The 15,829-nt window shown below is 45.9% G+C and overlaps 1 protein-coding gene across 5 annotated transcripts in view; it reads left to right on the top strand.

Moving 5' to 3' along the window:
- TNRC6C (trinucleotide repeat containing adaptor 6C) overlaps positions 1-15,829 on the top strand; it is a 153,732-nt gene that overhangs the window by 114,510 nt on the left and 23,393 nt on the right. For all 5 annotated transcript variants that reach the window (XM_081936109.1, XM_081936111.1, XM_081936108.1 and 2 more), the window contains 2 exons: positions 13,420-13,566; positions 14,496-14,615. In XM_081936109.1, coding sequence (XP_081792235.1) covers positions 13,420-13,566; positions 14,496-14,615 — 267 coding nt within the window. The remainder of the gene's footprint in view (positions 1-13,419; positions 13,567-14,495; positions 14,616-15,829) is intronic.

Here is a 15,829-nt window from a genome sequence, read left to right as displayed (position 1 = left end):
AGTGAGAAATCAGTTCTTAGCACCAGAGAAATTGAATATTTCTATTCACGTTATTGTTTATGGGGTCTTCAGCTTTGTTAGGCAAGTGAGCACCTTTGGAATTTTGAGAGTGCATTATAAGTATTTTCAGAAATCATAAATATATTTTCAGTTCTTGGGAAACATTTATTTCCCAAGAACTGAAAATAAGGCAGAGGTGAGGACTGATACCCCAAAATATCAGCTCTTTTGAATTTATGTCCTTCCCTATTTTTGAGGTCTAAAAAAATCCAGAAAAAATCGTTCAAGAGCTCCTCTACAAGGCAGAGATGGAATGGAACTCCCAATGTCAATTACATTATACTTTCCTGCAAAACAAATACCACTTTCCCAGAATGCCAACTGTTGATTTTAAAGAGGCATGCATACATGAGCACATGTAAACACACGTATTCTTAGTCTTCCCCGTTCATTTTCCACTGCACCACCTCCATACCTATAGGATGATCTCTGTGCAGTCCATCTCCTCCTACTGCCTACTTTTTTTCCTGCATATCTACCAATTATTTTTTATTTTTTTAAATGTCCCAGTATCTGATGTTTTGCTCTGCAGCATGCCTGTTTCCTATTTACTTATTTGCTTTTTGTTCTATTTGAAAAATATTTTAAGACTATTTGAGGAAGAAAAAAAGGAAGACCCTAGCATTATTCCCAGTAAGGTTCTGCAGGTACTACACTAGGCATTACATTGGGATCCCTTTGCTTTCTTCATTATGCTAGTTTGCATACTGATTCTTGTGCATTTAATAATTGCTAATCTATTAAATTGAGTCAGTCAAAAACTGCATAGTTTATCTAGAGCAGGGTTAGGCAATCTTTGAACCTACCATGTAATTTAGTTGCAACTCAGCATTATATAAGGCATCAAGTTGCCTTAGTGCTCAAAGATGATTGTAGTGATAAAGCTATAACTCTTTTACTTTCATATACACTGTCCTGAGCTGAATTATTTCCAGGCCCAATCTGCTCATTTAAGAACCCTAAAAGTATGGAAAAGCCTTTTTTTAAAAAGGAAACATGTTAAGGACTTTCCTTACGTTTTTATTGTTGTTTACTAACTTCCACCCAAAAAAATGTTATGGGTGAGTACCCACAAGTATATAAGTAAAGGCAATTTACAGAACATTGAATAGTACAAGATAAAACTAAAATGTAGCATAGAAAGAAAACAAGCAAAACCAACAGTTTAAAAAAAATAAGCAGCAGATTAGAAAGCAGCAGATCACTTAGGAAGTTTGCAATTTCCATTAATATTACATGTTTTTTTTCCTTCTCTAACTTAGGTATCTTTTGCTAATCTTAAATATGAGACAGTTAAGAAAAAATATATACAAGGAAGATGCCTCAGAGCATGTTCAGCTTAAGTTTCTATGTGGACCAAGTGACTGACTCTTTTGCACAGACAGGGTTAGTAAGGAAGGAATTTAGCCATCCATTTTAAAACACTTTGAAAAGAAAGAAAAAAAACCCTGAAAATCTGTCTCATCATACCAGTGTGACAGATAGAGCCTCCTCTGTTATAGTACCAGGTTTCTAAAGAACACTTAGTTGATTCTATCCACAGTAGTTAGACTGCTTTATTTTTATGAGTCCTTTTATACTGTTGTGTTACAATGGGCAGCATAGCACTGACTTCTTGTTCCCTTTGATTTGTCTGTATTGTATAATGTAGATTTACATTCTAACTTTGTTAAACATTCTGTATTCTGAAAGAAGAGCAAGGTAGAAACTTTAGATAAGAAGAATCATAAGAGGAATAATTCTGAAACATTTCCACAATAGAAACATAAAATCATTGTCATCATAGTATGAAATCATTTTGAAACCTTCGGTGGTAATAAAGGAAATGCGGTTTCCTAGTACCATTTCCACAAATCCATCGAAACTGTTATACTAAAACTAAAAACAAACAAAAGTTCTTAGAAGGAAATAACTCTATTATCTATTTTCTATCTATCTATCTATCATCTATCTATCTGTCTGTCTATCTATCTATCTATCTATCATCTATCTATCATCTATCTATCTATCATCTATCTATCTATCTATCTATCTATCTATCTATCTATCTATCTATCTATCATCTATCTAAATCTATAACGATTAGAATGTGGGAAACATTAGCTTCATTGTTTATTTTACTTGTATTTCTTTAATTTACAAAAGAGAGGAACAAAAGAATAATAGAATGACTGTTGGCTTACCTGAATGGTCGTTCTCTAGGCGCTGCGGGAGTGTCCAAGCATGGGTTAACTTCAGCTTGCTGCCCAAGAACTGAGTTCAAAGTTTGTGTAGCCACGCCTCCTGCTCCTTTTAGAGGCTCAGTTTAAAAAACTAAGGTATGAGACCTAGAAGGATGCTGTAAGGAGCAAGGTCTATGCCATGGAGGTGATAATTCACACAGCCGTAGGTGACCCTTGGACACTCCCGCAATGCCTAGAAAATGATTATTCAGGTAAGTCAATGGTCATTCTCCTAGGCGCTGCGTGGAGTGTCCAAGCATGGGACATACCCAAGCTATGTAGTCCCAGGGTGGGAAGAAGGAATGTCCTGGTTAGCAGAAGCCACGAGGACTCACTGTAAAACTCTCCTTCCAAATGAAGCCTCTGCAAAGGCAAATGAGTCCAGTCTGTAATTCCGAATGAATGGTGATGGCGAGGATCAGGTAGCCGCCCTGCATATCTCTTCAATAGGCGCTTGAGTGGCCCAGGCGGCCTTAGTCGCAGCGCTCCTCATGGAGTGTGCTGTTATACAAGGAGGAACAGGTATGTGAACCCCGAGAGGTGGAAGAAAAGGAAGCTGAGGGGCTTTTTATCAAAATGTTTTATTCTGTTTTTAGGGGGTTCTAGGAAGGGGGGGGGATAACCAGGCCAGGAGGGAAGCCAGCGCCAGACGAACAGGTGAGTCCACGAAGGAAGTGAGCGGGGTGAGGGGGGAGAGGGAACAAGTTATTCCAGCAGAGGGTTGTTTTATTACAACGGTCGCGGGGAGGGGGGGATGCGAGGACAAGAAAAGATCACAAGGTCGGTTGGGAGACCGTGGCTGCTGGCTACGCCCGGTCGTTTGTACCAACCCCCGCAGCCTAGGTGGTCAGGAACTACAGAGCCAGGGCCTGAGGCTGATGCTCTGCAATGCAAGGTCCGTGACCAACAAGGCCCCCCTCATTAACGAGTTGATCTCGGAGGGGGAGCTGGACCTTGCAGGGATAACGGAGACCTGGTTGGGTCACGAGGGTGGCTTACTCCTCGTGGAAATGTGCCCACCGGGTTTCCGTGCATTCCATCAGCCTCGGGCCCTGGGTAAGGGTGGTGGGGTGGCGGTAGTTATACGGGATTGTCTATAGCCGAGGGAGTTCACTGTTCCTCAGATACCCGGGTGTGAGTCGCTGGGTATGAAATGGGGCCCAGGGAGGCAGTGGGGTCTGCTGATTGTATACTTGGCTCCTCGCTATACGTCAGCGGCCCTGCCCGAGCTCCTCGAGCTGATCTCGGAGACAGCGGTTGAGATACCCAAACTTCTGGTTATGGGGGATTTCAACCTGCCGTCGACGGGAGCAGCGTCCGAGGTGGCTCGGGAGTTCATGGCTTCCATGACAGCCATGGGCCTGACCCAACTAATTCAGGGCCCCACACACGAAGGCGGCCACACACTGGACCTTGTCTTTGTATCTGAGCAGTGGACGAGTGATCTGGGAATAGGGGATTTAGAGACTACGCCCCTGTCATGGTCAGATCACTCATGTCTCCGGCTGGACTTCCCTGGCGCTACCCTCCACCGCGAGGAGGCGGAGCCAGTTTGTTCAAGCTGGTACCGCCCCAAGCACTTGATGGAACCGGATAGGTTCCAGATGGAGCTTGGGCCTTTACCTGTAGCCCTGACCCGCGCTCGGTCGGAGGACCTAGTCGACGCCTGGAATAGGGCGACGGCGGGGGCCTTGGACCGGGTTGCACCTCTGCGACCTCTCCTACGGCAGCGACCCACCCGGGCTCCCTGGTACACCGAGGAGCTAAGGGTGATGAAGCGCCATAGGAGACGTCTAGAGAGCAGGTGGAGGTCCTCACGCTCCGAGTCTGACCGAACACAGGTAAGAGCCTATTTACGGACCTACCTTGTGGCATTGAGAGCGGCCAAACGTAGACATTGTGCCGCTCTCATTGCGTCTGTGGATAACCGCCCTGCCGCCCTGTTTAGGGTGACCCGCTCTCTCCTGTCGCAGGAGACGCGTGGGGCACCCTTGCAGGGAAGAGCAGAGGAGTTTGGGGAATATCTGCAGGACAAAGTCGCTCAGATCCGGAGCGGATGCCCCCCCCCCCCAGTGGACCGGACGAGCCGTCATCAGTGAGTCTTGTGAGCCCACTCTGGGAGGAGTTTGACTCTGTTGCCCCTGAGGATTTAGATGGGTTCAATGGACCCGTGCCCCTCCTGGTTGGTACTGGCATCCTGGGAGGTGACGCGAGGCTGGCTTCTGGGCCTGGTGAACGCCTCATTGAGTGAGGGTTCCTTACCGACTGCCTTGAAAGAGGCGGTGGTGAGGCCCCTGCTCAAGAGGCCTTCACTTGACCCAACGGAGCTAGCTAATTACCGTCCAGTCTCCAACCTCCCCTTTTTAGCGAAGGTTGTTGAGAATGTGGTGGCGCAGCAATTTCCACGTCGCCTCGACGAATCCGTATATCTAGACCCACGCCAGTCCGTCTTCCAACCCGGGCACAGCACCGAGACAGCCTTGGTCGCGTTGGTTGATGATCTCTGGAGGGCCAGAGATAGAGGTTGCTCCTCTATCCTGGTCCTATTAGACCTCTCCGCGGCTTTTGATACCATCGACCATGGTATCCTATTGCGCCGGCTGGAGGGGATGGGAGTCGGAGGCACCGTTTTACGGTGGTTCGGCTCCTACCTCTCCGGCCGGATGCAATGTGTGTTGACTGGGGGGCAGAGGTCGACCCCGAGGCCACTCTCTTGTGGGGTGCCGCAGGGGTCGGTCCTCTCGCCCCTTTTGTTCAACGCATATATGAAGCCGCTGGGTGAGATCATCCGTGGTTTTGGGGTTGAGTACCATCTGTACGCTGATGATACTCAGTTGTACATCTCAACCCCAAGCCACCCCAACGAGGCTGTCGAAGTGATGTCCCGATGTTTGGAAGCCGTCGGGGTCTGGATGAGGGACAACAGACTCAAACTCAACCCCTCCAAGACCGAGTGGCTGTGGCTACCGGCACCTCGGTTCAGCCAGCTGATTCCATCACTGGCCATAGGGGGCGAACAATTGCCCCCTGTGGAACGGGTGCCCAATTTGGGCGTCCTCCTAGATGCCCGGCTGTCAATGGATGATCATGTGGCAGCCGTGGCAAGGGGGGCGTTCCACCAGGTTCGCCTGGTGCGCCAATTGCGCCCCCTTCTGGACCGTGATGCCCTACGCACAGTCACTCATGCACTGGTGACGTCTCGCCTGGACTACTGTAACGCTCTCTACATGGGGCTTCCCTTGGGACGCGCCCGAAGACTGCAGCTAGTCCAGAACGCAGCCGCGCGGGTAGTCATGGGGAGTACTAGGTACTCCCACGTAACACCTCTCCTGCGCGAGCTGCACTGGCTGCCTGTAGTCTTTCGGGTGCGTTTCAAGGTTCTGATTACCATCTTTAAAGCGCTCCATGGCATAGGGCCTAGTTACCTGCGGGATCGCATCCTCCCACATACATCCCTGCGGCCAATTCGCTCTCACAGGGAGGGCCTTCTCCTGGTGCCGTCCACGAGACAATGCCAACGGGCGACACCGAGGAGTAGGGCCTTCTCTGTGATGGGCCCAACCCTCTGGAATGACCTCCCCCCCGACATTAGAACCACTACTGACCTCCGCTCCTTCCGACAGAAATTGAAGACACACCTGTTCCGACTGGCTGGTCTGGCATAATTTATAACGTCTACCTCCTGGCGTACACATTTTTACTGGTTTTTAGAGGGATAGTTTTTTAAATTTAATCTTATATGACATTGGGATTTTAAATTTTGTACATTTCGATTTATTTATCTAGCTGTACAGTTTGGCATATTTTATCCTCCTCTCATACACGTATTTATGTAGCTATTACTATGTTTAATTTGTTGTATTTTGATACGGACTGTACACCGCCCCGAGTCCCTTTCGGGAGAGGGGGCGGTATATAAACGCTAATAAATAATAAATAATAATAATAAGGTCTGGATTGTTGCTCCAGCTTGATGTAAGCGTGCAGCCAACGTCCTATGGTGGAAGATGATACCTTCTTGCCCATGGAGATGGGCTGGAATGATATAAAGAACTATTCTGACTTGCAAAAGGAAGCTGTCCTCTTTTTGTATACCCGCACAGCACGGCGCACATCCAATTTGTGCCAGACGTGCTCCCTGAGATGACTGGGGTGCGGACAGAAATCGGGGAGGATGACCTCCTGCGTTTTTTGGAATAAGCTGTTAATTTTTGGTAGAAATGCTGGATCCAATTGCATAATTACTCCGTCTAAATGTATAATACAAAGGTCCTCCCTAACGGAGAGCATAGCTAGCTCCGAAATTCTGTGTGCTGAAGTGATGGCTACGAGAAAGGCGGTTTTGAACGACAAATGTCGTAGGCTAACAGAGTGAATTGGTTCAAATGGTGCCGATGTTAAGGCCTGCAATACAACTGATAAGTCCCAAGTTGGGTAACGGTGTACTGTCGGAGGGTGTACGTTGGTAGCCCCTTTTAGGAAACTGCGAACCCGTGGGTGTCTGCTGAGTGGTTGAGAATCGTCTCTGGACAAGATGGTGGCTAGGGCTGCAGTCTGTCTCTGAAGGGTGTTGGGGGCGAGGCCCTTGTCCAACCCCTCCTGGAGGAAGTCGAAAATTTGTGGAATTGTCACTGCTGTGGCATCGATGTGATGGGATTGACACCAAGAGGAGAAGATAGCCCAAGTTGCGCCATAGATCCGCACGGTAGAAGGTTGCCTGGACACCTGGCTGGTATGGATGACCTTGTCAAAGAAGCTGTCCCACCTCAGGAGGTCCTCCTCAAGGGCCAAACGACTAACTGAAGCCATTGAGGGTCCAGGTGTAGGATGGCCCCTTGGCTGAGGGAGATTTGCTCCTGAGGTATGCACCAATGCTTGGTCACTGACAGGCTGACAAGGTCGGCGAACCAGGACCTCCTTGGCCATTGTGGGGCGACTAGCAGTACTTCAGCGCCCTCCAAGAAGATCTTCCTGAACACCTGAAGTATCAGTGGGAGGGGCAGATACGCGTATAATAGCCCAGGAGGCCAGTGGCATCGAAGAGCATCCATCCCTTCCATGCCGGAGTATTGGAATCTTGAAAAGAACCGGGGGAGGTGTGTGTTCTTGGAACTGGCAAACAGGTCTACCGTCGGAAGTCCGAACCTCTGCGTCAGTTGGTGAAACAGAGATGGATGAAGCCGCCATTCCAAATTGCTGATGGTTGTTCTGCTGAGCCAGTCCTCTGTCACATTCTCCTCCCCCGAAATGTGGTCCACCCTTATGAACTGGAGGTGGCGCTTTGCCCACCGCCCCAAGGCTTCTGCCTCCGACATCAGGGCCACCCTGGTGATTGACGTAGGCCTTGGTGGCGATATTGTCTGTCAGTAGGAGGACATGAGACCCTTCGATGAACTGCCGGAAGTGGTGCAGGGCTAGTCTGGCAGCCCTGAACTCCAGCCAATTTATGTTGTGGCCGAGCTCCGTCGGAGACCATCTGCCCTGCATTACATGCATCTGCAGGTGGGCATCCCAACCGTACAAGCTGGCATCTGTTGTTATGACCAGGCGCTCTGGTTCCTTGAAGAAGGACCCCTTCTTCAGCACCACTGTCTGCCACCATCTGAGCGACCGGAGCACCTGTGGAGGAACGCTCACCGCCCTTTTGGAATTGTTGGCCTTGCATCGTTGAATCAGAAGCAGGAACCACTGAAGTTCCCATGCATGCAGTCGTGCCCAGGGAACCACTGCGATGCATGAGATCAACTTCCTTCCTGGGCTAGCGTGACAAGAGGTGCTGACCTGGACCTCCGAATCTGACGCACAAGGGACGTGATGCTGTCCGCTCGTTCTTGTGTGAGAAACACCTTGCAGATTCTGGAGTCGATCACCGTGCCCAGATGTTGGATTCTGGAGGTTGGCGTCAGGTGGCTTTTCTCCAGATTTACAGAAAAGCCATGTTGTTCGAGCGTGCGGATGGTGAGACTGAGATCCCGACACGTCTGTTCCCTGGATGATGACATCAGCAAGATGTCGTCCAGATAACAAACAAGTCTCACTGGACGAGATCAAAGACATGCAGCAACAGCGGCTAGAAGCTTGGTAAATGTCCTGGGGGCCAATGAGAGGCCGAAGGGTAGAGCGTTGTACTGGAAATGCTGGTCTACAAATTGGAATCTCAGAAACTTGTGATGCGCTGGATGAATGGGAACGTGCAGGTATGCCTCCTTCAGGTCAATTGACGTCAGGAAGTCGCCCTGCCTGATGCAACCCAAGATGGTCTGGGGCGATTGCATCTTGGAAGTGCTTGTACGCTAGATGGATGTTGAGTTTCTTGACGTCCAGTATGGCTCTCACCCTTCCCGAGGCCTTGGGAATGAAGAAGAGGATCGAGTAAAATCCTTTGCCCTCCTGGCCCCATGGTGCTTGTTTGATGGCCACTATGTCCAGCAAATGCCTGATCTCTGTCCGCATCAGTTGTCATTTGTGGGTAGATTTCGGAAGGGGACAGCAGATGAATGTCCGCAGAGGTAAGGGGAGAAAGTCCAGAGTAAGTCCGTGACAGATCGTGTTCAAGACCCAACTGTCTGTCATTGTCACCTCCCACTGATCAGCGTAGAGTTGCAGGCGACTGCCTATGGGAGGGGAGCAGTGACGGTCACTTGGTTCTTCGAAAGGAGCGGTTGGAGAACCCCCCTCTAAAGGATCTGCAGGTAACCTGCTGCTTGTTTTTGTCCCTGAACAAAGCCCTGTTGTGGGAGCGGTCCTGCGTTTGGGAATAAGGTCTGGTAAATCCCCGGGAAGTGGAAAGGGCTGCCTACGAAAAAAAGAATGGCCTTTGCAGTCTGGTTTTTTTGTAACCACTGGCAAGACTTTGCGTTTGTCCTTGGATTCAATTAAGACAGAGTCCAAGGCCTCACCAAAGAGCTTGCCGCCCTTGAAGGGAGCTGAAGCCAGCTTCCACTTTGCCTTCATGTCCACCTGCCAGTGGTGGAGCCACAGCAGTCGGCGCGAAGTCACATTAGAGGCCAGGGCCCTAGAGGAGAATTTGGGGGCGTCAAGGGAGGCGTAGGCTGAATATTTGACCGCTGCAATAATTTTGTTGACGTCCTGGCGTGATCTAATGTCGCCAGCTGGAAGGTTGGCTAGCAGCTTACGAAGCCAAAACAGGGCTGCCCTACTAAAGTACGAGGAGGAGGAGGAGGAGGTCTTCATGGCCCACACAGTGGCCAGATGAGTTTTATGACAGGCCTCGGCCCTCTTGTCTTCCGCCTTGAGTCCCTCCAGCAGATCAGCTGGAAGGACCGAATTCGAGGTTAGGCTACTAAGGGGTCATCTACCTGAGGAAGCTTCAGAATATCCTCAATGGGACTTTCCATCGAATAGAGTTTTTTTTCTACCCCACTGGGATTAGCCATAGACCCAGGCTGGGCCCATTGGCGCTGGATAACATCCAGAAAGAGCTGGGAAGCTGGAACCAGATCCTGAGAGGGGGGTGCTCTCCTTGAAGAGCCCAGTGCCTGGATCTGAGGAACCAACAGTTTCCTTATTACCCTGCTCTGTCGCTTTGTTCTTATCGGATTCAGCGGGGAGTCCCATCTGGTCAGATGAAGCTCTCGCCTTAGTGAGGATAGCCCTAAACATGGAAGGCTTGAATAACCCCAAAAAGGTGGGGGTGTCAGGAGCCGGATTCTCAGATAGGTCTGGGGCGTCTTGAATGCCCTGCCCTCTTCATCCTCAGATGCCTCGCTGACAGCTGAGGAAGAGGGAGGAGAGGGCCTGCTAGGTTGGTCCTGAGTGGCAGCGGCATGTGCCTTAGCTCTGGCTCGGCTATTGGGAGGCAAGGTGAGGCCTAGTTGCTGGATGCCATCTGCAATGCCCTGAGAAATCGCCCGTGTGACCACCTCCTGCATTGCTGGGGACAACTCAGAGCCTGGATCCTGAGAGGGACATGTGACCCCGATTCTAGGCTCCAGAGGAGCGAGTTCCTCCTCCATGTAATCCTCCTCCAGGAAGGAGGCAAGGGACCTGAGAGATGCCCTAGAAGGATTGGGCGAAAAACCGAAATCCCCTTCTTCTACCAGGGATGGTGATCTATCCTGCTGGTTGGTAATTGCAGAAGGAGCTGCAGGAACCTCAGCTGGTGGTGCCTCCCTGGCTTGGGCAGTTTGCTCCTGGGCAGATCGTGCCCTTTGAAACTGCCTTTCCAATACCTTTTGTCGCCTCTCAGCCAATCTTTCTTCTGCTTTGGAAGCCTTCTTGTTTTGGGGCTGCTTCCCTTTTGTAGGGCGACTTGCACTGTCCCCCTTGGCAGCAGGATTAAGTCTGCTGCGTTTGGCAGCAGGATTAAGTCTGCTGCGTTTGGCAGCAGGATTAAGTCTGCTGCGTTTGGCAGCAGGATTAAGTCTGCTGCGTTTGGCAGCAGGATTAAGTCTGCTGCGTTTGGCAGCAGGATTAAGTCTGCTGCGTTTGTTGGTGGAAGGACCTTTGTGATCACCGACTTCAGCCACACTATTGCTGGCCATGGTCCACTCCAAGCTGTAACACAGGCAAGTTAAATAATTAAGCCTTGGAAGTGCCTGGGATATAAGTGATGACCCCCTTATGCAGTCACAGTTCTGAAGGGCCAGACAGGGAGCAACAGCAGTGCAAGGTTTTGGCGCCAAATTGGAAAGTCCCAGAGCGCCCGCAGATCCGCGCTATAATAAAACAGGGAATGGCCAAAGCAAAGCCAAACTCCCTGTGGCCGCCTTCAATAGTCTTCCTGGGGAGGGAGGAACCTGCCTGGAGCCCCAGAATGAGATTCCGATGTTAAACGTCCTCCCAGTGGCGATCTGCTTTGGAAACCAGGCTACGGCATTTTAAATGGCTGGGAAATAAAGAGCGCCACTTTTTTCCTTTCAAAATGGCCACCGTGAGCTTTGGAGTGGCACCGGGAACTGACAGCAATCCAGATAGCTCAGTAGAGCTTCCAGGGCTAGAAACAATCCTCCAACAGTGACTGGGGGCTCCCTAAGCTTCCTACCTGCCCCCTGAGCTCGCCAGTTGCTGCTGACGAGCCTCCCGGTGGTGCCTCGACCGCGGTGGTCGCGGAAGGCAGCCTCGCTCCAAGCTGCCTTTTCCGCGCGTCATGAAGGCTGTATGGGAAAATTTTCACTTCCAGGGAAAAATAATAAAACCCTAATGCTTCCTAAACTATCCACTGACAACAAAAATAAAAAAATTAGGCTACACTAGACTGTTTGGAGAGTCCAACTTGCTGTCCAAGAACTGGATCTCCCCAACTGCGTTCTTTTAGGGTGACTGAGTTTTTTAAACTGGGCCTCTAAAGGGAGGAGGAGGCGTGGCTACACAAACTTTGAACTCAGTCCTTGGGCAGCAAGCTAAAGTTAACCCATGCTTGGACACTCCAAACAGCACCTAGGAGAAAACAAAACCCACAATTATCCACACAAATGCAAAAACAAAAACAAAAAAACAAAGCCATATTCTATTACATATAAAGAGCAGTTAATCTCACGTTTTAAACACATCATTAAACCTTGAGCAAACAGTAATTTTGATTGTTATTTCCATTATGTTGAACAAGAGATTGTTTAAAACACACAGGTATTATTAATCCAAGATTGTAAACATGGGGTGGGCAATGTCTTTTCTACATTGAAAAGTAAAATTCATTTTTAAAAAACATAAGTCATTTAAAAACATCATCTTGGGAGTACAATAAATATGACAAGAATCCTTTTTTGTGGTTATAATCATTTAAAGAACCCCAAACTTAATATTCTTTTAATAACTTTACCTTCTATATTAATCAAAATATTCTAACTTTATATACCTGAATTTTTCCAAATATCTCAGATCTATTTCAGTAATCATTTTACTTGTTTATAAAAGTAGTATAGATTTAGAATAATTCAAAATACATTGCTAATTTAATAATTCTAAATACTACCAATATACCTGAACCAAACAGTGAATTCAAGAAATGTGTAATTGCAAATGATCATATATAACAACATACCAATTCACAGTTTAAGATAATCCAGATTCCTCTCGCAATAACACAAATGGTTAAAAAACATGATTGATAACAAGCTGATCCATATGTATAGATATACATGCATACATTCCTGTCCAACATTGCCATTTGAGGTAAGCAACATTTCCTGAAAAATCCATTAGAATGCCTGGATGGAGTAAATTGACTAAATTTGATCAAGGCTATCAGCTGTCTACTACCAACTCAGCTAAGTTCCTGTTTTCTCAAATGAGGCAGAAGGACCCACAATAGATCAAGTAGAAGTTACCACTGACCACTAAATTAGACAGGAAAACTTTGTTTGTACTAATTAGGCAGTAAAGTAGTCAAAAGATACAGAGATTGTAATTTAGCTTGGGAGAAATTTGAAATTGTAACTCAGCACATTACTGTTTCAAACCAGGAATCTTAAGTGTTCTAAACATCATATAGATTGCCAACTGGAATAAAAGAAAAAGCACCTATGTAGTTACAGAAAGTGAATACCTATTTTTTTAAATAATGTTGATACTAAATTAATAGAATAACTTGCATATCAAGTAAGAATAAAATAATTAAAAACTACAGGGCATGTTACAGTGTAGTCGATACATTGGACTGTAAAGAGTCAAAAGAATATACATATAGTATATGTACATTGACACCGGCATATTAAGTATGATTCTATAATTCTGTAAGACAGACTTAAATATATATGCCTAACTATATATACATATGCATATTTAAACCATTTCTATTAGCAATTCTCCCCATATTGTTGACTGTCTTCTAACAGCATTTGCAAATTGAAAGTTTTGAGGTAGCCATTCCTTCCAGATATTTCACCAGAGAGGGAGATGCCCACATATGGCTAACTACATATATGTGTTTTATATACTTTTAGATAGTTCTACTCCACAAGGGAGATATTTGTGGAGATAGCTCCTAAAACATCAGTATATTGGTATCTACTACTGATACTTTCTGAGCGTTAATGTCACATTTCACTCAAGCATTGATTGAAAAATCTGCTAATTTTTACAGGGGAGCTCCTGTTCAGTAACACGTAGAGCAGTTCAAAGAATTGCCACCAAGTAAAATGCACTTCTGAAAAATGTGAATTTTGTTATTCTGCAGATACCGAGTGGCAATCTAGGTATGTTTGGCAATAGCGGAGCAGCACAAGCCAGGACCATGCAACAGCCGCAGCAACCGCCAGTGCAACCTCTTAACTCATCCCAGCCTAGTCTTCGTGCTCAAGTGCCTCAGTTTCTCTCCCCTCAGGTTAGTGGAGATCGACAGTATTATAGGCAGCAGAGCTGGACACAAATGGCTGATCAAAAGTCACTGTTAAATTTGGGGAGAAGAAATTGGGTGGATCATTTCTAGGGGAAAGAGTGAGAATCTTTCATGATGCTTTCTCTTGGGATTTAATGGGAACTGCAGGTCACTGGAGAAAGGATGGTACAAATAAAGGAGAATATTTGTAGCTCAGGGTTGACACGAAGGATCCTTGGTGCTCTCTGAACTTGCTTGTTTTTTTGCAGACGTTTCATTGCCCAAACGAGGGCACATCTTCAGTGCTAACATCGCTAACACTGATGATGTTACTTAGTTTGGGTAATGAAACGTCTGCAAGAAAACAAGGAAGCTCAGAGAGCACCAAGGAACACCCCCCCCCCAAAAAAAACCACCAGATGGTACAGTTGAAGATAGAACAGACGTGCACACCTCTTGGCTACCTTGGAACTAAATAAGGGAGAAACATCTCATTGAAATTTAAAAACTCTTTTTTTAAATTAAATGAGAATTGGAATAATTTCTTTGTCGGTAGCCAGGAATATAGAGCCAGCTTGTATTAACCTCTAACACTGATTATTCCTGAAGCAATCATGATGCTACTATTTTCTTCAGTTCTTCTCAGTTTTGCAAAGGTTTGTTATATTTCTAGCAGTGACTATTTCTATACCATGTTCAACACATATTAAGTAGAAATCTTAAGTAAGAAAACCCTGGTTATGATATGCAGCAAGTACAGTATGCTATTATTATACAAGCAGTTACTATAAATTTCTTGGTGTCTTTATATATTTATCAAAAAGAAACATAATCACAGAAAGTCAGATCACGTGCCATTAGTGTATTTGGCTGAAATTCTGGTGAGTGAGTATAGCAGTTGTGTAAATTATATAAACTGTTTTATTCTGTCTCAGGTTCAAGCACAGCTTTTGCAGTTTGCAGCAAAAAACATTGGTCTCAATCCTGCACTATTAACCTCGCCAATTAATCCTCAGCATATGACGATGTTGAACCAGCTCTATCAGCTGCAGCTGGTAAGTTAAAAAAAAACATCAAAGAAATCATATACAATTAATAAAGGTACTATCTTCCTATCTTGTTTTGAACATTTTAGATCCATTTTTTGCTGATTATTTTCAGATTTTCCTGCTCTTTAACTTACAAAGCAGTCATATAAGCAGAAGCATCACCAAAACCATCCCCTTGTACCGCTAGTGTTTCTCAGAATGTTCACCATATTTCTGTTTGCCTTTCTCTTTACCAAAATTTGATCCCTGTAATTTTATCTATTACATGTTAATGATTATTAATACGTATGATTTGTTCTTAAAGGAGTTATAATTGTGCCTTATTTTACTTAGATGTTTTATCTATTATTTTTATTAAAAACTCAAAGTAGCTAACATACTTAATATCCCTCTCCTCTTATTTTCCCCATAACAACCCTGTGAGGTGAGAAGGAGAAAGGGGGGGAGGGAGAGAGAGAGAAAAGGTGGCCAAATATCTAGCCAGCTTTTGTGCTTAAGCCAAGACTAGAATACACTTTCTCCTGGTTTTTAGTCTGGTGTCTGAACCACTAGATCAAACTGGCTCTGATCAACCTGTCTTGGTTTTTTTTTCACTAGGATTCAGAGCACAGAAAGTACATTATGTTATGTCACATTATCCCAAATGTTAACATATAGTATGGAATTTAATGTATTCTATTGCAAGAGCTGAATTTAAACCATGCTATTGAATTGATTTAGGAATTATTTACTTCTAATAATCCTGATCTAAAAGACGGAGAGAGAGAGAGAGACATCTATGAAGATTCTGTCATTCAGGTCCCAAAAGTGCTTTTTCAAAGGGCAACTGGACTTTCTTTGTTTTTTCTTGAAGATGTTTGCCTTCTCATCCAAGAAGCTCTTTCAGTTCTAACTGAATGGTGAAGAATGGAAGGATTTATATTCCAAACCTCCAAGTGGCCTCAGCAACTCTCAGAAAGGGTGCTAATGATCAGATGACTGCAAGGCATATAAATCCTTCCATTCTCCACCCATTCAGTCAGAACTGAAGAAGCTTCTTGGATTAGAAGCCAAACATCTTCAAGAAAAAACAAAGAAAATCCAGTAGCCTTTTGAAAAAGCACTTATGGAGAGGGAGAGGAAATGCCTTTGGCATTTGGTTTAAAAGTAGAATTTAAAATGGTTCTTTACCTATAATTGTCTTGAGAGCATAACAGTTTCTCTTATCCTCTATAATCGAC

This window comes from Natrix helvetica (assembly GCF_964273705.1).
Source record: "Natrix helvetica genome assembly, chromosome: 1".
Classification (NCBI taxonomy): Eukaryota; Metazoa; Chordata; class Lepidosauria; order Squamata; family Natricidae; genus Natrix; species Natrix helvetica.
The sequence above is the reverse complement of the archived record's forward strand: the minus strand, read 5'-3'. Positions and strand labels throughout refer to the sequence as shown.